A 23,149-nucleotide genomic window follows, 5' to 3' on the forward strand; every position below is an offset into this window, starting at 1 on the left:
CTCAAGACTCTGTTCTCGTTATTTGGATAGGCATCGGGTTCAGAGACCGAACTTTCGGTTACACCATCGTTAAACCCAGCATCTACGTGGTTAAAACCAAAGCACCCATTCCCTGCTTACTCCCTGGCTTCCTGGCTCCAGAACCCACCAACCGCCTTTATGGAGACAAATGCCAAGGACAACCACGTGGATTCCCTATCTCCTCCCCACAAGGAGCCACAGGCTGGTGGGAAAGCAGCTGAGCAGCAAGGTCACGGGCTCCCTCCTCTCTGCACGTAGTGTCAAGGCCAAACACAGGCTGGTGGAAAAGCTCTGACCAAAAGGGCCATATGCTCCCCCTCCCCTACCTAAAACCCCAAATAAAAACTCTTAGTTCTAGCTTTTCGGGGCGTTTTGGATTTCAGCGTTAGCCGCCCTTTCTCCTTGCTCAGCGCCGTGCAAAATAAAGTCCTCTTTTCTTCCACTACACCTAGCGTGAGATTGGCTTGCGTTGCAAAGGGTGAGCCAACTCACTAGAGGTTCGATAGCAAAAGCGAGGACTCTGCAGCCAGACGGCCTGGTTTGAAGCCTGCCACTGACCCCAACAAGCCGAGCCACCCTGGGCCACTGGCCGAACCTCTTGGGGCCTGTTTCCTCCACCATAAGAGGGCGGTACGAGTGGCTACTTGAATCCTAGGCTTGTCCTGAGGACGCGTGACTACTTATCTACGGCGCTCAGAAGAGTGCCAGACACCGACGGAGTCCGCGTGGGAGAAGTTTCTTTTCCTGGACGCTGCCAAACGACCCTCCCAAATGTCTCTCCTGCCCCGCTGCCACAACCAGGGCCCCTTCCCCACCCCAGGCCCCCCTGCGACGGTCAAAAGCACGGGTTTGCTCGTGACGTCCCCCACCTTAGAAGGGCGAAGGTCTTGGATTGTTGCAAACGTGGCGTGTGAAAACCGATCTGTGGCTTTCTGTCTCGCCTCCAGGACCAGCGACGCTGACGACCCTTTGGGGCGAGCACTGGGTGTTGGGATTCCCCCTCGTTTGAACTGACTCGCAGTGGGGGAGGGGCCGAGAGACGCGGGGCAAACCCCGGCCCAACCCCCAAACCGGCCTGAGCACACAACCATGGCCGATTTGAGCAGCTACCGTCCTCGAGCAGTTGCGACAGGGACCCTACAGCCGTAAACACAACATTTGCTCTCTGGCCCTTTACGGCGGAAACAGTACGCCGACCCCTGATGGCTGGCTGCGGGCTGCCTGTGCCCATTCTCCTATGGGGTCGTACATCTTGTGGACTAGAGGCCGGCCCATCCCTCGTGCGCTACGGGCCCCATCGGGGGCCTGCCGTGTCCCCTCACAAGCCCCACCGCATGCCCCCCTGGGCCCGGGGCCGGCCTTGCCCCGCTCCGTACGCGGGAAACCGGGGCTCAGAGCCGCGGCTGCTACTGGAAGGTAGCCTGTGCCGGGGAGGCGGGCTGTTCGGAAGAGGCGGGACGAGCGCCCCGACGGCCGCACTCAGGCACGGGACGGGCTTCCCACTGCCGGCCCGCGAGGGGCTTCGGAGGCCCCCAGGGCCCCTGGACGCGATAGGGGAGGGCCTCGGGGGGCGGGCCCACAAGGGGCGCGCTGGTTGGCGGGGGCGGACCCACGCGAAGGGCGCGGCGCAGGCGTCGAAGGCGCGCGCAAGCCGCGCGTGGTTTGAGGCGATCTCGTGCGCCGCGTCTGGGGAGGGCCGGCGTCCCCCACCCCCACCGCCGCCCCCAAGGCCTCGCCGCTGCGCGCGCACGCGCGCCGCCACCCGTCCCAGCGCGCCCGGGGCCATCGTCTCCCGCGAGGCGGCCGGGGACCCCCCCGGACTCCCGACATGAGCTCCCCCGACGAGGGGTCTGTCTGGGGCGCGGGTTTCGGCCCGGAGGGCGGGGCGCGGGCCGGCGTCCGCCCCGCCGAGCCCGGAGCCCTGCGGGCAGTCGGTCTAGGCCCTGCTCTGGGGGCGCCGCGGAGCGGCGAGGGCGAGGGCGGCTTCCCCCAGCCCGGGGGCCGCCCCAGCTGCCCGGCCGACGGCAGGGACGCGGCGGCGGACCGCGCGTCCTGCCCGGCGCCGCGGGCCGCGGCGAACGTCGTGCAGCAGCTGACCCGGCGGGGCGTCTGCAGATACCGGTCCCCGGAGAGCTGCGCCGCCCGAGGCTCCACCGTGTGGGCGGGCCTCGAGCCAGGTGCCGGCGGCCCCGGCGCGCCTGCCCTTAGCTGGGTGGCGTCGCAGCCGGCTTCCGCCGCCCTGCTCCCGCTCCCTGGGCCCGAGGGCGGCCCGGCCTGGGGCAGCCCTAAAAGAGGCGGGAGGAGCAGGCTGGGCAGCCCTGCGAGTCGCGGGCGGCCCTCGGCGGGAGGCCCGTTCCGGCTGCCTTCCGACCCCGAGCCATCAGACGAGGCCAGCGAGCTACAGCGGACGAGGGTGAGCCTTTGCCCCGGAGAAGGCGGCCAAGCCCAGCCCAACGGCCCCGAGCATCCTGGGGACCCCCCCAGACGCTCCAGTTTCCCCGCCAGGGAGAATTTCCTCCACGTGCCGGGCTCTTTCCTGCCCTCCGCTGCCCGAGCGTTCACCTTGGCTGTGGAGAGGCGGGCTGTTGGAGAGCTGGACTTCTCTTCCTCCAAGAAAGTAGAGTGTGTGGTCTGGGGCAAGGGGGGGAAGAGGCCCAGCTACCAGGCAGCGGCCGCTGCTGCGGCCGCCGCCGGCGGCGTCCTGTCCCGGGCGACTCCCTGGAGGAAGGCGGCCCCGGAGAAGAAATCCCTGGGGGCTGCCTCACAAGTTGCCCAAGGGAGAACCTTTCTTTCCTGGGGGCAGAGAGCCTCGGCAGCTCCCCTGGACCCGGCCACGTTCCCGCCAGTCTCTGACGTCCCGCTGCTTGTGAGGTGCAGGAGGGCCAAGCAGTCCAAGCAGCCCGGCACTGGGAAGAAATCTGTGGCCGGGAGGACAATGGAGTCTCAGCCGGTGGAGGTGGCGGGAGAAGATATTGACCCAAACAGCGACCCAGCCCCGCGGGGCCAAGTGAGTAGGCCCTGCGCCTCCTCTCTCCCCGCCTCTGCCCCCACCCCAATCGGGGACTTCTTTACCCATGCTCCCTCTGCCCTTCCCTCGGGGGTGGTCACTGGGGACCCTCGGTCATTAGGTTGCCGGAGGGGGGTCGTCGTAGAAGGGGAAACGTGAAGCTAGCACTGCATGGGGGGGGGGGTGTGTGTGGGGGGGGGGGGTGCTTGCGCGTGTGCGCCCGCGCGCGTCTGCCGGCCACCATTCTCGACCCTGGTCCTGTTTCCTGCGCCCTCCCCCAGAGAGGAGCTGGGATGGAAGGGAGGACTGGTAGCTGGTTGGGACCCGGGGCCCCCTTAAAAGTCTGGGCCGCAGAGCTTCCGTGTTCAGACTCCCGGGCTTCCTGATCCTACTTCCTAGCTGTTCCCCAAGCCTTCTCTGCAGGAGACCTGGGCTTTCTCAGTGCCCCACTGTTCTCCCCAGCTCAGCTCTGCCTCCTGGCCTGGAGCTGACTGAGGGCGAAAGTGCTGATGAGATCAGCCTCTGAATTCCCTGGCCTGTTCCCTGCCCCACCCCAGCCTCTAAACGCATCTGGGTACGGACACGGACACACACACACACACACACACACACACTCTCACACACACACACACACTCTCACACTCACACTCTCTCACACGCTCTCACATCCCCGGTCCAAATGGGTGAGAAATGGTTCTTTAGCCTCCAGGACACAGACCAGGGCCATGTAGTCGGTGCGTGCGTCGTCCAGAAGGCAGCAGTGGCCACCTCAACACCAGAGCCGCTCCCCAAGTTGCGGGAAACCCACAGTGCTTGGCCCGGAGCCAGGGAAATACGGTGCCCAGGGGGCCTGCACCCTCCGGTGAGTCTTCTGGGTGAGTGAGCCGCGAGTGAGGGGAGAGCGGACAGGAAGGGAAGGCTCTGGCTCTGGCTCTGCTGGCGGCTCAGCCTTGCTCCCAGGCCTCGGTGCCTACCCAGGCAGCTTCTCCCAAGGAGGCGGGGCATGCACGGGGCTGGCCTTCAGCCACATCATGCTCTGCAGGGGCGCAAGTCCTTAGCAGCGCCCCAAACCGCGACTCCGGACGTAGACTCTCCGCGGGACAAAGCCTTTTCTGCTGAGTTCTCTTGGGCCGCGGGCTCATCCCGGGGCACGGGCTGTGGCTGCGGCTCTGGGAGAGTCCCACACAGGCCCCAGTCCTGGGGGGCACAGTGGCACTGGGGCTGCCCCTGGGGAACAGGACAGGCGAGGCAGGCCCTGAGAGAAGATGGGAGCTGCGGGGCAGAGCAGGGGCAAGTCCATGCCAGCAGAGGGTGGTGCTGCCTCACTTTCCACTTCCCTGGGAGCCTTGGAAGCTGGACGTCCTGTTCCTTCCCACTCAGGTGACCAGGAACCACTTGACCGACCTCCAGGACGGCAAAGGCAGCAGCAACCACGTGGAGCACGGGGCTGTCCTCGGGTATTGCTTCCGTGGCTCCTAGAGATGCAGGCCCAAACGAGACGGTGGGGTCGGTGTGCAGGGTCAGCTGACATACGTGTCCCCCTCCGCGCCCCATCCCGCACCCCGCGGGGGGAGCGCACCTCCTTTCCCCGAGGAGCCCCTGCCAGTGTAGCTGCTGGGGTTTCGGAGGTAGGGTCCCGGGGAGAGGGGAGGTCGAGGCGAGAGGAGGCCAGCAGATACTAATCGTTTCTCTTTCTCTGGTGTCTGCCGGCCTAGTGTCACGTGCTACAGAGAGAAATAGGCGACCTGAAAGAGCACCTTGGTATGAGGCACCTCTGGCTGGGGCTGGGGCAGGGGCCGGGGCAGGGGCCCCGGGACCGCCTGCGGTGTCTTAGTGCAGGACTCAGGGCCCCGGGGTGGGGCTGGCGGGCGCAGGGGCAGGCGGCCTCACAGGGACCAACGTTCCCGTGGGGAGGAGAGCCCAGCAGGCCTGGCCCTGGAGCCTGCTGTCAGGTACAGCCCAGCGCCTGTGCAAATAGGAAAGCGTTGTCTGCCCTGCACGCGCGCACTGTCGACGCGAACGAGGCCTAGAGATCTCCTCCTATTGGGACGCTCAGAGATGCCTCCTTGGTTTTCCCTGTACCGGCTGCTTGGTGTGCCTTGTCCGCTGCCGTGTGTTGGTTCATTTGACGAGTTCCGAGTGGCTCCGACATGCCCCAAAGCTGGAGACCCACTGGCACGTTTGGTTCTCGTTTAGAAAACATTTCCCCCACGGAATTCAGGTGGTGGGTGACTGAGTCCGGCCTGGGGCTGCTTGCACAGGGCCCGGAGGGGCTTCCAGGGGCAGGGCTAGGCCGTCCCCCCCGGGGACAGGGGCACGGGCTTCTAGATCCCTGTGGGTGGAGTGCCTGCTTAGGCCTCTCTCTGTTTCAGCGGCCGTCCTGTCCCTGGCTGACAAGTTCCAGAGCCTTTGAAGTGAGTGTTCCACACACCAGACCCCTTCCCACAGTCGGGGCTCTTCCGGAGGGCTGGGGCGGACCCTGGCCTCAGGCTCCTCCCCGGCCCCGCTCTGTTTCCAGGTTGAGCCCAGCACCTTCCCGCAGGAGAAGCAGCTGGTGCCTTTGGAGCCCGGGACCTGTGGCCAAGCTGGTTCCCTCCTGTTCTCCCTCAGCCTGGGCTTCCTCTCCCCTTCTCTTGCCCCCTCCCCACCCCAGTTCACAGCAGTTTCACATTAAAGAACCTCTCATATTCTGTGGTCTGTCCTCTCTTTTGGGGCGGGGGTGGGGAGGGTGTGGGGGTGTGCGGGTCGGGGCAGGCAGAGGGGTTGGGGCGGGCTGGGGCACTGCCGCATTTCAGAGCCTTTTCCGGAAGAGGAGCCCTGGCATTCTGTGTGGGCCTTCTCCCTGTGGGGAGTCTGGGCCAGCCTCTGATGGGAGCCCTGCAGTCAGGCCAGCAGGGTGCCCGGGGTCTGGGCTCTGGCTTCTGTGTGGGCGCCGCCCAGCCACACTCGCATTTACCCGCTTTCCCCTGCAGGTCCCCTTGGTCTTCTCTCCGAATCTCCTCTTCTGGGGTCTCCAGGTTTCCCATTCCTCGCGGCTCTTCCCCTTGCCTTCAGCAGGAACTCGGGAGCCCCTCCAGAGCCCCAGTCCCTTCTTCCCTTCCCTCACTGGGATCACTGCCCTGCTTCTCCCGTCCACCCCGCTTTGTGGTCTGAGGACTCTTGATGCCTTGGGTGGCTTTCCGCCCGTCACTGGCCGCCCCTGCAGCTGTACTTGCATGGGTGCTAAAGAGCACGTTTGAGCTCCTCTTCCCCCTTCCCCGGCCCAGTCCTCTCTGCGTGGTCCCTGCCTCCCTCTGGTGGCGCCACGCGCACAGACAGCTCAGGCAGGAACCTGCACGTTTTCTTCCTCCTCTCTTTAGCCCTCACCTTTGACACTCGCTTCCCAAACCTGTCAGTTCTCCCTCCTTGGTTTCAGTAGAGGGGTGGAGGCAGAAGTCACAGCCCCGTGCGATGGTGGCTCGTGGAGCCGGAGGGAACGTACTGGGCACACAGAAGAAAAGTGCAGGTCACACTCTGGGCCGCTGTCGGGGAATGAGTCTGTTGTGGGGCCAACGCGGGGGAAAGGGCCCGCCGGCACCCAGAACTGGATGGTCTCGCCATAGGAGCTTTCACGTCCTTCCGGTCCTAGCCTTCCTCCAGCCTGGTCTTCTCTATGCCCTGGACTGCAGAGTGGCCGGGCGGCTTCTATGGCAAGTGTGCTTGGTGGGTCTCAGTGTTCCCGCACGATCCCCTTCACATACTGCTGGAGCACCTCCGTGACACGGATTTGGCTGGAGATGATGCTTCTGGGTCCCAGCTCAATCTCCCCAGCCTGCCTCTTTAGGTCTCACAAGATGTAGTGTGAACTCCAGGTTCGACTTCCCCTCCCTGACAGTTGGAGGTGGCTTCCTTCCTTGACCCGGACCCGGGCCTGTGTGCCGGCCTGAGACTCCGAGGGACAGATTGGCGTTTGAGTGAGGGGAGGGTGAGTTCCGCCAGACCCGCTGCCCGAGAGCCTGGGTACAGAAAAGGGGGACCGTGGTCGATAGGACATTCAATGTTGGGGCAGGTGTGCGTGTGAATAAAAGTCATCGTGGGCCATCTCCTCTGAGGGAGAAAGTTGTCATTCGGGGAGTAAAGGGAGTGGAGACCGTGGTCAAGAACTTGCAAGAGAGCCAAGGAGCAAAAGCCAGTGTCGGATCTTTTTTCCTAAGGGGTGTTCCTAACAGCTGCTGACAACGTGGGGGAGGAATGACAGAAGTCACCAAACGCCCCGACGGGGTGTCAGGGGCTCCGGTTGTTGGAGTCGCTGGAGGAGGCTCTGGCTGCTCCTCTGCCATCCCAGGATGTCTGATGCGTGTCCTGCGTGTGTGTCGACGGAATGAGAGGGGGAAGGCTGGCTGCCTCAGAGTAGCGGGGACACGGCTCAGCTCGGAAGCTGGGAGCTGATGGAGGAGACTGCCCCAGGGTGAGCTGACCGGGCCAGGGCAGGATGGGCACGGGGAGGATGGGAAGTACAGCGTGACCGCCCCTGGGAACCTGGGCAGACTGGGTTCCACCCTGAAGACCCCGTGGTCGCACCCTGTCTCCCTCCCGGGCCCCGGGCCTGAGCTCAGGTGGACAGGCCGTCGGGCATGGGATGGGCCAACCCCAGACCTCCGGGCCGGAAAGCAAGGTTCGTGGGACTTAATCCTTCCACTTCGAAGCCCTCGCTGGAGAAGGCGGCCTTGATTGAGGCTTAGGCTCTGGCTTTGCCCCTGACCCCACGGTGATTTCTTGGCGGGACAACACAGCTCGCTGCTGTTGAGTGAATAAGTTTGGCAGAGACTTCGCAGCTGGGGTTTCCGCCCACGGAGACCTGCGTGCAGGTTGTGGCTGGGGGGCTGTCGAGCACCGGCACTGCCGCGGGGGGCACGGGACCATGCTCACCAGCATGAGGAAGGGGAGCTGCGCGTGGAAGGGGACGTGGGAGGGCATGAACACGACCCTTCATGACTGGTTTTGCCAGCCCCCTTTCCCTGCTCTGAGCGCGCGATCTCTCTCCCCGGTGTTCAGACCAACTACCGCACTATCATGTTGCTGTAAACACGTACACCACAGGCCGTGGCTCGGCGCCTGCCAGTTCCAGGGAAAGCAGGTGACAGATACTGAGGCCTAGAGTGACCAAGTACTTCTGTGCCCAGAGGAAAGGAGGAGGTCGGTCCCCTCCCCTGATTCAGTGTCCCCCCCCTTTGCCCTTCCCCTCAAGCCTCCTGGCCAGCCAGGGAGGGAGTGGCGGCTGGCCTCGAGAGCCCTAGGCCCCCTCCTGCCTCCTTCTGCTACGTGCCCAGCCCCTGAGCAGATGCCCCCTCTCCCACCGAGCAGTACCACCATCCCCACCACCAGTACCGTCACCACGACCCGCCAACTTCTCTCTCCAGAAACTCGGGGAGGATTGCCCCGGGCGAGAATGGAGGAGCATGTGAGCACCTGAGGAGGAGCTGGGTGTGGTTGGCAGCGTAATGGTCCCCAAGGATGTTTTCATCCTAATTCTCGGAATCGGCTAGCAGGTTACTTTGCGAGGCAATGGGGTGCAAGTTTGCAGAAGCGATAACCATTGCTACTCAGCTGATTTAAGGTGGGGAGACCCTCCCCCGTGTTTTCCAGGTCCGGCCGGGCAAATTGGGGCTGCCAGGGTGGCCCTCGGAAGTGTACCTGCCTGAATCCAGGGTGCACCTTTCGCCCGACTGCAGGGTGCTGGGCGCCCCTGCGCTTGTGCCACGTGGAAGTCCTGGTAACCACCACTCAGATGAAGATAGAGAACATGGACAGTCCTTCCGGAACCCTCATTTGCCCCAGGCCGACCACTTTCCCCATCCCTCGGTTTCCTGGGAGAACCGCTGTCCTGGCTTTTCCAGTAAGCATTCGCTTTCCTTTAACGGATAACAACTGCTATTTAATAAATAACCCTTACCAGTTTAAGAAAGACACAGTACATGAGATTAAATGTGAATTGCATTTATGACCCGCACACTACATATCCACAGTTGTAGAAAGCAGAAGCCTACGAATTGAGAAATAAGTTATGAAGTGATCACGCCGTGTGACGGCTACCCAGGTGAAGAAACGGCACGTTGCACCTGCAGAAGTCCCACACGTGCCCCTCCCCGTGAAGGAAGCCAAATGCACAAGTCCACATGCCGGGGGATTCCGCTTCTATGACATCCTTGAGAGGGCCCAACTCGAGGGACAGAGAACAGGTCGGTGGTTGCCAGGGTCTGGGCGTTGAGAGCGGGAGTGTACCTACCAAAGACCAGGAAGGAAATTTGGGGGTGATGGAAACGTTTTCTATTTTGATTGTGGTGGTGGTTCCGTAACAGTAGGCGTTTATAACGATTCGCAGACCCTGTGTATTATGTACCTCAATAATCCCGACTTTTAAAAACAATTGTAACAAGTACAGCAGGACCGGATATGGATATTACTAACGATTTTTTTCTGAACACGAGGTTCGTGATTTTCCCCCGTAATCTGTTAATGTGGAATATTATATTGCCTTATTAGCCGCAGTTTCGTCGTGGCATAGTATGTATTTTCCTTCTTATGCCCTGTAGGGTTCGGTTTGCTAATAATCTGTTTCTGGTTCTTGCTTCTGTGTCACGAGTGTGTGATTGACCCGCGATTGCCCTTTCTCAAATTGTCCTTGACGAGATTTAGGATCAAGGTCATTCCATCCTCACAAAATGAGGTGGGGGATGTCCCTCCTTGTCTATGCTTCCTAAGAGTTTGTGTCAAACTGGAAACATTCATGCCTAGGATGTTTGTCAGAATTCAGTGGGGAAGCCTGGAGTTTTTGTGAAAAGCTTTTGACTAGTGCTGATATGTTTCTTTATGCTCATGCAACGATTTGGGCTGCCTCTTGACTCAGTTTTGGCACGTTATGTTCTTCTAGACATCGGTCACCTCTTTCTAAGTTTGCAAATTGATTGGAATCAAGACGCTCCTTAATGTCCTCTCTTTCCCCAAGTTTTATTTTTGAAAATGTGTGTCCTGCAGATAGTTGCACGAAAATGGCCAGGAACACCCATATATCTCTCAGATGGGGTCACCCGTTATTGACTTTTTGTCACATTTGTCATATTGTCTCTCCCTCTTTCTCTGTGTATATCTGTGTGTGTTTAATTGTTGTGTTGAATCATTTGAGTTACTTTCGGACATTAGCATATCGTGCCTAAATACGTCAACACGTACGTCTTAAGACAAAGAATGGTCTACTACAAAATTTGAATGCAATGACCACACACGGAAAATTTAACATCGAGACAATACAATTGCCTACTATGTGATCCTCTCTCAAAATGTCGGATTGCCCCACTATTGCTTTTCATACCTACTTCTAAAAAGAATCCTGTTTCCTATCAAAGACTGTGCATTGCATTCAGTTGTCAGGTCTCTTCAGTGTTATCCAAAGTAACAGTTTCCCAGCCTTCTTTTGGTCTTGCCTGACGTTGACATTTTTGAAGATCCAGTCCAGCTGTTTTTCAGCGAGCTTCGATTGGAGTTGACTTTCCCGATTGCTTCCTCCCGCTTTTTCTCTGTGTTTTTCTAGGAGTTTTACATTTTCACTTCTTACGTTTAGGTCTTTAATCCATGTCAAGTTCATTTTTGTGAGTGCTGTAAGATAGGGGTCCATTTTAATTCTCTGCATGTGTTTATCCAGTTTTCCCAACAGCATTTATTGAGGAGACCATCCCTGCCCCGTTGAGTATTGTTGGCGCCCTTGTCAAATACTTTCTGTTTGTATGTGTGAGGATGTTTTTCTGGGGTTTTCATCCTGACCCATTGGTCTATAGGTCTGTTCTTATGAGAGTACCATAGCGTTTTGATCATTATAGCTTTCTGATACAGTTTGAAATCAGAAACTACGATGCCTCCAACTTTGTTCTTCTTTCTCAGTATTGCTTTGGCTACTTGGCGTCTTTTGTAGCTTCGGACGAGTTTCAGCATTGTTTTTTCTGTTTCTGTGAAGATTTCCATTGGAATTCTGACAGCGATTGCATTGAATCTATACATGGCCTGGCTGGTATGGACACTTCAACAGTATTAATTCTTCAGATCAACGAACATGGGATCTCTTTCCATTTGTTTGTGTCTCTTTGAATCCTGTCATCTAAGTCTTGTAGTTTTCTGTGTATAGATCTCTCACCTCCTTGGTAAAAGTTATTCCTAAGCATTTCATTGTTTTTGATGTATGATGTATTTTGTGAATGAGATTGTCTTCTTGATTCCCTTTTCAAATATTTTGTCGTTAGCGTATAGAAACGTACCTGGGTTTTGCATGATGATTTTGTATCCTACGACTTCACTGTATTCGTTGATTAGTTCCAACAGATTTTGTGGGTGTTTTAGGATTTCCTATATATATGATCATATCTGCTGCAAACAAAGACAGTTTTACTTCTCCCCTTCTTATTTGGGTGCCTTTGATTTCTTTTTCTGGCCTGATTGCTCTGGCTAGGTCTTTCAGTGCTGTGTGGAATGAGTGGTGAGAGTGGGCATCCGTGTGCTCTTCTTGATCTTAGAGGAAAACCTTTCAACGTGGCCAGAATTGGTTCCACTCTGCTGACCCCAGAGTCTCATCCCCTTGTCTCCCCTCCATGCCCCGGGGCATGTTGAAAGCCAAGATAGGCTGCAAGCTAGGCTTCTTTTGCCAAAAAGCTAGCCAAGTTGTGAATGGAAAGGAAAATTCTTGAAAGAAATTAAAAGTGCTACTCCAGTGAACACACAAATCATAAGAAAGTGAAATAGCCTTATTAGAACTGATATGGAGAAAGTTTCTTTGAGTTCTTGGTAGAAGATCTAACCTGCCACAACATTCCCTTAGGCGAAAGCCTAATCCAGAGCAAGGCCCTAACTGTCTCCAATCCTATGAAGGCTGAGAGGGGTGAGGAAGCTGCAGAAGAAACGTTTCAAGCTAGCAGAGGTCAGTTCATGAGGTTCAAGGAAAGAAGCCGTCTTCATAACATAAAAGTGCAGGGTGAAGCAGCAAGTGCTGATGTAGAGGCTGCAGCAGGTTATCCAGAAGGTCCAGCTAAGATAATTAATGAAGGTGGCTACCCTAAATGACAATTTTCAATGTAGGCAAATCAGCCTTATATTGGAGGAAGATGCCATCTAGGACTTTCATAGCTAGAGAGGAGAAGTCAATGCCTGGCTTCAAGGCTTCAAAGGACGGCTGACTGTCTTGTTAGGGACTAATGCAGCTGGTGGCCTTAAGTTGAAACCAATGCTCATTTACCATTCTGAAAATCCTAGGGCCCTTAAGAATTATGCTAAATCCTACTCTGCCTGTGCTCTGTAACTGGAACAACAAAGCCTGGATGACAGCACATCTGTTTACAACATGGTTTACTGAACATTTTAAGCCCACTGTTGAGACCTACTGCTCAGAAAAAAAGATTCCTTTCAAAAGGTTACTGCTCATTGACAATGCACCTGGTCACCCAAGAGCTCTGATGGAGATGTACGAGATTAATGTTGTTTTCATGCCCGCTCACACAACGTCCATTCTGCAGCCACAACATCCATTCTGCAGCCAATGGCTCAAGGAATAATTTGACTTGCAAGTCTTATTATTTAGAAATACATTTCGTAAGGCTATAGCTGCCATAGATAGTGACTCCTCTGATGAATCTGGGCAAAGTCAAGTTGAAAACCTCCTGGAAAGGATTCACCATTCTCGATGCCATTAATAACACTCGTGACTCACGGGAAGAGGTCAAAATAGCAACACTAACGGGAGATTGGAAGAAGTTGATTCCAACCCTCGTGGATGGCTTTGAGGGGTTCAAGACTTTAGTGGAGGAAGTAACTGCAGATGTGTTGGAAACAGCAGGAGAACTAGGATTAGAAGTGGAGCCTGAAGATGTGACTGAATTGCTGCAATCTCATGATGAAACTCTAATGGCCAAGAAGTTGTGTCTCATGGATGAACAAAGAAAGTGATTTCTTGAGATGGAATCTACTCCTGGTGAAGATGCTGTGGAGATTGTTGAAATGACAACAAAAGATTTAGAACGTGACATAAGCTTAGTTGATAAAGCAGCAGTGGGGTTGGAGAGGATTGACTCCAATTTTGAAAGAAGTTCTACTGTGGGTAAAATGCTATCAAACAGCATCTCATGCTAGAGAGAAATGGTCGGTGAAAGGAAGAGTCAATCGATGTGGCAAACTTCATTGCTGTCTTATTTTAAGAAATTGCCACAGCCACCCCACCCTTCAGTAACCACCACCCTGATCAGTCAGCAGCCATCCACATCGAGGCAAGACCGTCCACCGGCAAAAAGACTATGACTCCCGAAGGCTCAGATGATGGTTAGCATTTTTTAGCAATAAAATATTTTTAATTAAAGTGTGCATGTTGGTTTTCTAGACATAATGCTATTGCACACTGCATAGACTACAGTGTAGTGTAAACATAACTTTTACATGCACAGGGAAATGAAAAATTTCATGTGACTTACTTTATTGCAGTGGTCTGAAACTGAACCCACAATATCTCCGAGGTATGCCTGTGTCAGATATAAAACCGCAAGGAGAAGCGAGGAAAGGGTGGTCACAAAAGCAAGGGTGTGGGTCTCCTCTTTGGAGGAGGAATGGGGCTGAGATCAGGCAAAAAATTCTCATTTTGTCTTTGATTTTAGATATACAGATTATTATAATGTGTCCTGGAGAAGATTGTTTTGGATTGAAATTTGGGGGTTACCTATTAGATTCATGAACTTGGATGTCCAAATCTCTCCCCATATTTGGGAAGTTCTCAGCCATTATTTCTTTAAATAAGCTTTCTACCCCTTTCTTCCTCTCTTCCCCTACTGGGACTCCAGTATTATTTCTCTTGATGGGGCCCTATAAGTCCCGTAAGCTTTCTTCATTTCTTTTCATTCTTTGTTCTTTTCGCACCTCTGATTAGATAATTTCTATGGATCTATCTTTGAGTTCATTGATTCCTTCTTATGCCTGTGAACTCTGCTATTAAAGCTCTCTATTGAATTCTTCAGTTCAGTCATTGTATTGTTCAGCTCCAAAATTTCTGTTTGGTTCTTTATGTTTTGTATCTCTTTGTCAAACTTCTCCTGTTGTTCTTTATTGTTTGCTGATATCATTATATTGCTTATCTGTGTTCTCTGTAGCTGTCTGAGCATCTTTAAAACAATTATTTTGAATTTTTTCTTGAGCAAATCCTGGACCTCCATTTCTTTGGGGCCCGTTACTGGAGGTTTAATGTTTTCCTTTACTGGAGTCATGTTTCCCTGATTATTCATGATCCCTGTAGCATTTGCGTGTATTTGAAGAAGCAGTCGCCTCTTCCAGACTTTATGGATGGCGTTGGTAAGGGAAGCCATTCACCTGTGGGTGGGGGCATGCTGGAGAATGCTGTGACCCAAGTGTAATGGTGCAGAGCACCAAGCATGGGGGCATGTGGCAGCACCGGGTACAGCATTGCCTAATGTCACTTTGGCTCAGACAACTCCAGTCCGCAGTATCAACAACTTTGTGGCCCTTGGTGAGCACTGCAGGGGACCTGTAGTAGCTGCAAGATCTGTTGGGGTACACAGCAGTACCTCCATTTCTGGTGGCTAGGGACTGAGGCAGGCAGCATTGGTGGCAGGAGCTGGTGCTGGCACACACTCAGCTCTGGGGGCCAGCTGCAAGTGCCTATGTAGTGGCAGGGGCCTGGTGCATAAACACAGACAGTGATGGGGGCTTGGGTAGGCAGCAATGGCCAGGGCCAACTGTGAGCTCACTGGCAGCTGCAGAGGCCTTGGCTGTAAGCATGCCCTTCCATGGCTGCACACTTTCTCCCCAGGTATGCACACTGCAGTGGAGGCTGGTGATGGGGTTCAGGCTGAGGGCGTGCCAGTATACAGCTGCAGGGCCTAGCCACAAGTGGATGTGGGGCCAGCCAATGACTGAAGGCAGGGCCTTATCTGAGCCGACAAGCAGCTGCAGAGACCCTGGCTGTTGGTGTGCTCTCCTGAAGCTGCACATGCTCCTCCTAGGCATGCCATTGCCATCAAGGCCTGTGACGGGTATCAGGCTGGTGGTGTGCAGGTACATGGCTGGAGGGGCTAGCCCAGAGCATGGGCATGGTGGTAGGGGTCAGACAGGGGTGTCTAGCCTGGCATCTTGCACTCACACAGCCACAGAGGCCCAAGCTGGCTGCCAGCATGGCTCTTGGACTCCAGTGGGGATAGAAGGGAGGGAACGCAGACAGACTCAGGCAGCTGGCATCAGCAAATATGAATACCTGTTGGGTGAATGCTAGGGAAATATTTAGGGGGTCCATGGCAGCTTTGCTGGCCATTGGCTTCATCAGTGCTAAAATCTGCTGAGTTTGTCTGCAAAGCAGGTCCCTCCCCAATTGTTCTCGCTGCAGTGCTCGCTAATAATAACCCCTGCTTTTCTTCTTTCTTCCTAGCCAGCTCTACATGACTCAGCTTTGCCACTCTGAGAGCGAGAAACCAAAGCGGGACCTTCATGCAGCACCCTGAAAGCTTGGAGAAGCTGGGCGCTTTCTCTGCTCTTCCTTTCCTCTTGGCAGGCTTTCTTTCTAGTTGGGAACTTCCTTCTTGGTGCTGAACAATGCCAGCTTGGGGGATGGGATGACACAAGCAAAATGAAGCTGTCTTGTTTATCTTCTTGTGTGATTATTCTCAGGTTTTTTTGTTCCACTGTGTTGCTAAAACTTCCTAAGTGCAGTCTAGAGCTCTCCCAGAGCTGTTTTTTATTTTTTTTCATGAACAGCTGTCTAATTGTTGATCTCTGTCGGGGTACGAGGAGTATGCCCACCACCAGCATAGCTTAATAAATATGTGTAGGTTAATAAATGATTATCAAGTGAACCTCTTTGTCAACAGTCCCAGGTCACAGAAGAGAACACTGTCAGCATCCCCCAAGGCTCCTGAAGTTTCCCTGCCTGATCTCAGCCCCATTCCTCCTCCAAAGAGGAGACCCACACCCTTGCTTTTGTGACCACCCTTTCCTCGCTTCTCCTTGCGGTTTTATATCTGACACAGGCATACCTCGGAGATATTGTGGGTTCAGTTTCAGACCACTGCAATAAAGTAAGTCACATGAAATTTTTCATTTCCCTGTGCATGTAAAAGTTATGTTTACACTACACTGTAGTCTATGCAGTGTGCAATAGCATTATGTCTAGAAAACCAACATGCACACTTTAATTAAAAATATTTTATTGCTAAAAAATGCTAACCATCATCTGAGCCTTCGGGAGTCATAGTCTTTTTGCCGGTGGACGGTCTTGCCTCGATGTGGATGGCTGCTGACTGATCAGGGTGGTGGTTACTGAAGGGTGGGGTGGCTGTGGCAATTTCTTAAAATAAGACAGCAATGAAGTTTGCCACATCGATTGACTCTTCCTTTCACCGACCATTTCTCTCTAGCATGAGATGCTGTTTGATAGCATTTTACCCACAGTAGAACTTCTTTCAAAATTGGAGTCAATCCTCTCCAACCCCACTGCTGCTTTATCAACTAAGCTTATGTCACGTTCTAAATCTTTTGTTGTCATTTCAACAATCTCCACAGCATCTTCACCAGGAGTAGATTCCATCTCAAGAAATCACTTTCTTTGTTCATCCATGAGACACAACTTCTTGGCCATTAGAGTTTCATCATGAGATTGCAGCAATTCAGTCACATCTTCAGGCTCCACTTCTAATCCTAGTTCTCCTGCTGTTTCCAACACATCTGCAGTTACTTCCTCCACTAAAGTCTTGAACCCCTCAAAGCCATCCACGAGGGTTGGAATCAACTTCTTCCAATCTCCCGTTAGTGTTGCTATTTTGACCTCTTCCCGTGAGTCACGAGTGTTATTAATGGCATCGAGAATGGTGAATCCTTTCCAGGAGGTTTTCAACTTGACTTTGCCCAGATTCATCAGAGGAGTCACTATCTATGGCAGCTATAGCCTTACGAAATGTATTTCTAAATAATAAGACTTGCAAGTCAAATTATTCCTTGAGCCATTGGCTGCAGAATGGATGTTGTGGCTGCAGAATGGACGTTGTGTGAGCGGGCATGAAAACAACATTAATCTCGTACATCTCCATCAGAGCTCTTGGGTGACCAGGTGCATTGTCAATGAGCAGTAACCTTTTGAAAGGAATCTTTTTTTCTGAGCAGTAGGTCTCAACAGTGGGCTTAAAATGTTCAGTAAACCATGTTGTAAACAGATGTGCTGTCATCCAGGCTTTGTTGTTCCAGTTACAGAGCACAGGCAGAGTAGGATTTAGCATAATTCTTAAGGGCCCTAGGATTTTCAGAATGGTAAATGAGCATTGGTTTCAACTTAAGGCCACCAGCTGCATTAGTCCCTAACAAGACAGTCAGCCGTCCTTTGAAGCCTTGAAGCCAGGCATTGACTTCTCCTCTCTAGCTATGAAAGTCCTAGATGGCATCTTCCTCCAATATAAGGCTGATTTGCCTACATTGAAAATTGTCATTTAGGGTAGCCACCTTCATTAATTATCTTAGCTGGACCTTCTGGATAACCTGCTGCAGCCTCTACATCAGCACTTGCTGCTTCACCCTGCACTTTTATGTTATGAAGACGGCTTCTTTCCTTGAACCTCATGAACTGACCTCTGCTAGCTTGAAACGTTTCTTCTGCAGCTTCCTCACCCCTCTCAGCCTTCATAGGATTGGAGACAGTTAGGGCCTTGCTCTGGATTAGGCTTTCGCCTAAGGGAATGTTGTGGCAGGTTAGATCTTCTACCAAGAACTCAAAGAAACTTTCTCCATATCAGTTCTAATAAGGCTATTTCACTTTCTTATGATTTGTGTGTTCACTGGAGTAGCACTTTTAATTTCTTTCAAGAATTTTCCTTTCCATTCACAACTTGGCTAGCTTTTTGGCAAAAGAAGCCTAGCTTGCAGCCTATCTTGGCTTTCAACATGCCCCGGGGCATGGAGGGGAGACAAGGGGATGAGACTCTGGGGTCAGCAGAGTGGAACCAATTCTGGCCACGTTGAAAGGTTTTCCTCTAAGATCAAGAAGAGCACACGGATGCCCACTCTCACCACTCATTCCACACAGCACTGAAAGACCTAGCCAGAGCAATCAGGCCAGAAAAAGAAATCAAAGGCACCCAAATAAGAAGGGGAGAAGTAAAACTGTCTTTGTTTGCAGCAGATATGATCATATATATAGGAAATCCTAAAACACCCACAAAATCTGTTGGAACTAATCAACGAATACAGTGAAGTCGTAGGATACAAAATCATCATGCAAAACCCAGGTACGTTTCTATACGCTAACGACAAAATATTTGAAAAGGGAATCAAGAAGACAATCTCATTCACAAAATACATCATACATCAAAAACAATGAAATGCTTAGGAATAACTTTTACCAAGGAGGTGAGAGATCTATACACAGAAAACTACAAGACTTAGATGACAGGATTCAAAGAGACACAAACAAATGGAAAGAGATCCCATGTTCGTTGATCTGAAGAATTAATACTGTTGAAGTGTCCATACCAGCCAGGCCATGTATAGATTCAATGCAATCGCTGTCAGAATTCCAATGGAAATCTTCACAGAAACAGAAAAAACAATGCTGAAACTCGTCCGAAGCTACAAAAGACGCCAAGTAGCCAAAGCAATACTGAGAAAGAAGAACAAAGTTGGAGGCATCGTAGTTTCTGATTTCAAACTGTATCAGAAAGCTATAATGATCAAAACGCTATGGTACTCTCATAAGAACAGACCTATAGACCAATGGGTCAGGATGAAAACCCCAGAAAAACATCCTCACACATACAAACAGAAAGTATTTGACAAGGGCGCCAACAATACTCAACGGGGCAGGGATGGTCTCCTCAATAAATGCTGTTGGGAAAACTGGATAAACACATGCAGAGAATTAAAATGGACCCCTATCTTACAGCACTCACAAAAATGAACTTGACATGGATTAAAGACCTAAACGTAAGAAGTGAAAATGTAAAACTCCTAGAAAAACACAGAGAAAAAGCGGGAGGAAGCAATCGGGAAAGTCAACTCCAATCGAAGCTCGCTGAAAAACAGCTGGACTGGATCTTCAAAAATGTCAACGTCAGGCAAGACCAAAAGAAGGCTGGGAAACTGTTACTTTGGATAACACTGAAGAGACCTGACAACTGAATGCAATGCACAGTCTTTGATAGGAAACAGGATTCTTTTTAGAAGTAGGTATGAAAAGCAATAGTGGGGCAATCCGACATTTTGAGAGAGGATCACATAGTAGGCAATTGTATTGTCTCGATGTTAAATTTTCCGTGTGTGGTCATTGCATTCAAATTTTGTAGTAGACCATTCTTTGTCTTAAGACGTACGTGTTGACGTATTTAGGCACGATATGCTAATGTCCGAAAGTAACTCAAATGATTCAACACAACAATTAAACACACACAGATATACACAGAGAAAGAGGGAGAGACAATATGACAAATGTGACAAAAAGTCAATAACGGGTGACCCCATCTGAGAGATATATGGGTGTTCCTGGCCATTTTCGTGCAACTATCTGCAGGACACACATTTTCAAAAATAAAACTTGGGGAAAGAGAGGACATTAAGGAGCGTCTTGATTCCAATCAATTTGCAAACTTAGAAAGAGGTGACCGATGTCTAGAAGAACATAACGTGCCAAAACTGAGTCAAGAGGCAGCCCAAATCGTTGCATGAGCATAAAGAAACATATCAGCACTAGTCAAAAGCTTTTCACAAAAACTCCAGGCTTCCCCACTGAATTCTGACAAACATCCTAGGCATGAATGTTTCCAGTTTGACACAAACTCTTAGGAAGCATAGACAAGGAGGGACATCCCCCACCTCATTTTGTGAGGATGGAATGACCTTGATCCTAAATCTCGTCAAGGACAATTTGAGAAAGGGCAATCGCGGGTCAATCACACACTCGTGACACAGAAGCAAGAACCAGAAACAGATTATTAGCAAACCGAACCCTACAGGGCATAAGAAGGAAAATACATACTATGCCACGACGAAACTGCGGCTAATAAGGCAATATAATATTCCACATTAACAGATTACGGGGGAAAATCACGAACCTCGTGTTCAGAAAAAAATCGTTAGTAATATCCATATCCGGTCCTGCTGTACTTGTTACAATTGTTTTTAAAAGTCGGGATTATTGAGGTACATAATACACAGGGTCTGCGAATCGTTATAAACGCCTACTGTTACGGAACCACCACCACAATCAAAATAGAAAACGTTTCCATCACCCCCAAATTTCCTTCCTGGTCTTTGGTAGGTACACTCCCGCTCTCAACGCCCAGACCCTGGCAACCACCGACCTGTTCTCTGTCCCTCGAGTTGGGCCCTCTCAAGGATGTCATAGAAGCGGAATCCCCCGGCATGTGGACTTGTGCATTTGGCTTCCTTCACGGGGAGGGGCACGTGTGGGACTTCTGCAGGTGCAACGTGCCGTTTCTTCACCTGGGTAGCCGTCACACGGCGTGATCACTTCATAACTTATTTCTCAATTCGTAGGCTTCTGCTTTCTACAACTGTGGATATGTAGTGTGCGGGTCATAAATGCAATTCACATTTAATCTCATGTACTGTGTCTTTCTTAAACTGGTAAGGGTTATTTATTAAATAGCAGTTGTTATCCGTTAAAGGAAAGCGAATGCTTACTGGAAAAGCCAGGACAGCGGTTCTCCCAGGAAACCGAGGGATGGGGAAAGTGGTCGGCCTGGGGCAAATGAGGGTTCCGGAAGGACTGTCCATGTTCTCTATCTTCATCTGAGTGGTGGTTACCAGGACTTCCACGTGGCACAAGCGCAGGGGCGCCCAGCACCCTGCAGTCGGGCGAAAGGTGCACCCTGGATTCAGGCAGGTACACTTCCGAGGGCCACCCTGGCAGCCCCAATTTGCCCGGCCGGACCTGGAAAACACGGGGGAGGGTCTCCCCACCTTAAATCAGCTGAGTAGCAATGGTTATCGCTTCTGCAAACTTGCACCCCATTGCCTCGCAAAGTAACCTGCTAGCCGATTCCGAGAATTAGGATGAAAACATCCTTGGGGACCATTACGCTGCCAACCACACCCAGCTCCTCCTCAGGTGCTCACATGCTCCTCCATTCTCGCCCGGGGCAATCCTCCCCGAGTTTCTGGAGAGAGAAGTTGGCGGGTCGTGGTGACGGTACTGGTGGTGGGGATGGTGGTACTGCTCGGTGGGAGAGGGGGCATCTGCTCAGGGGCTGGGCACGTAGCAGAAGGAGGCAGGAGGGGGCCTAGGGCTCTCGAGGCCAGCCGCCACTCCCTCCCTGGCTGGCCAGGAGGCTTGAGGGGAAGGGCAAAGGGGGGGGACACTGAATCAGGGGAGGGGACCGACCTCCTCCTTTCCTCTGGGCACAGAAGTACTTGGTCACTCTAGGCCTCAGTATCTGTCACCTGCTTTCCCTGGAACTGGCAGGCGCCGAGCCACGGCCTGTGGTGTACGTGTTTACAGCAACATGATAGTGCGGTAGTTGGTCTGAACACCGGGGAGAGAGATCGCGCGCTCAGAGCAGGGAAAGGGGGCTGGCAAAACCAGTCATGAAGGGTCGTGTTCATGCCCTCCCACGTCCCCTTCCACGCGCAGCTCCCCTTCCTCATGCTGGTGAGCATGGTCCCGTGCCCCCCGCGGCAGTGCCGGTGCTCGACAGCCCCCCAGCCACAACCTGCACGCAGGTCTCCGTGGGCGGAAACCCCAGCTGCGAAGTCTCTGCCAAACTTATTCACTCAACAGCAGCGAGCTGTGTTGTCCCGCCAAGAAATCACCGTGGGGTCAGGGGCAAAGCCAGAGCCTAAGCCTCAATCAAGGCCGCCTTCTCCAGCGAGGGCTTCGAAGTGGAAGGATTAAGTCCCACGAACCTTGCTTTCCGGCCCGGAGGTCTGGGGTTGGCCCATCCCATGCCCGACGGCCTGTCCACCTGAGCTCAGGCCCGGGGCCCGGGAGGGAGACAGGGTGCGACCACGGGGTCTTCAGGGTGGAACCCAGTCTGCCCAGGTTCCCAGGGGCGGTCACGCTGTACTTCCCATCCTCCCCGTGCCCATCCTGCCCTGGCCCGGTCAGCTCACCCTGGGGCAGTCTCCTCCATCAGCTCCCAGCTTCCGAGCTGAGCCGTGTCCCCGCTACTCTGAGGCAGCCAGCCTTCCCCCTCTCATTCCGTCGACACACACGCAGGACACGCATCAGACATCCTGGGATGGCAGAGGAGCAGCCAGAGCCTCCTCCAGCAACTCCAACAACCGGAGCCCCTGACACCCCGTCGGGGCGTTTGGTGACTTCTGTCATTCCTCCCCCACGTTGTCAGCAGCTGTTAGGAACACCCCTTAGGAAAAAAGATCCGACACTGGCTTTTGCTCCTTGGCTCTCTTGCAAGTTCTTGACCACGGTCTCCACTCCCTTTACTCCCCGAATGACAACTTTCTCCCTCAGAGGAGATGGCCCACGATGACTTTTATTCACACGCACACCTGCCCCAACATTGAATGTCCTATCGACCACGGTCCCCCTTTTCTGTACCCAGGCTCTCGGGCAGCGGGTCTGGCGGAACTCACCCTCCCCTCACTCAAACGCCAATCTGTCCCTCGGAGTCTCAGGCCGGCACACAGGCCCGGGTCCGGGTCAAGGAAGGAAGCCACCTCCAACTGTCAGGGAGGGGAAGTCGAACCTGGAGTTCACACTACATCTTGTGAGACCTAAAGAGGCAGGCTGGGGAGATTGAGCTGGGACCCAGAAGCATCATCTCCAGCCAAATCCGTGTCACGGAGGTGCTCCAGCAGTATGTGAAGGGGATCGTGCGGGAACACTGAGACCCACCAAGCACACTTGCCATAGAAGCCGCCCGGCCACTCTGCAGTCCAGGGCATAGAGAAGACCAGGCTGGAGGAAGGCTAGGACCGGAAGGACGTGAAAGCTCCTATGGCGAGACCATCCAGTTCTGGGTGCCGGCGGGCCCTTTCCCCCGCGTTGGCCCCACAACAGACTCATTCCCCGACAGCGGCCCAGAGAGTGACCTGCACTTTTCTTCTGTGTGCCCAGTACGTTCCCTCCGGCTCCACGAGCCACCATCGCAC

General features: G+C 53.3%; 1 protein-coding gene across 1 annotated transcript; it reads left to right on the forward strand.

Moving 5' to 3' along the window:
• Positions 1–1,735: 1,735 nt before the first annotated feature.
• On the forward strand, positions 1,736–5,718 carry LOC111771928 (uncharacterized protein CXorf49-like). The gene is made up of 7 exons (XM_023634810.2): positions 1,736–2,434; positions 2,825–3,028; positions 3,731–3,890; positions 4,409–4,485; positions 4,744–4,789; positions 5,401–5,442; positions 5,518–5,718. The coding sequence occupies exons 1-6, from the start codon at positions 1,850–1,852 to the stop codon at positions 5,439–5,441; spliced, it is 1,113 nt and encodes a 370-aa protein (XP_023490578.2). The 5' UTR covers positions 1,736–1,849; the 3' UTR covers position 5,442; positions 5,518–5,718.
• Positions 5,719–23,149: the final 17,431 nt, after the last annotated feature.

The sequence above is a fragment of the Equus caballus genome, chromosome X, assembly GCF_041296265.1.
Source record: "Equus caballus isolate H_3958 breed thoroughbred chromosome X, TB-T2T, whole genome shotgun sequence".
Classification (NCBI taxonomy): domain Eukaryota; kingdom Metazoa; phylum Chordata; class Mammalia; order Perissodactyla; family Equidae; genus Equus; species Equus caballus.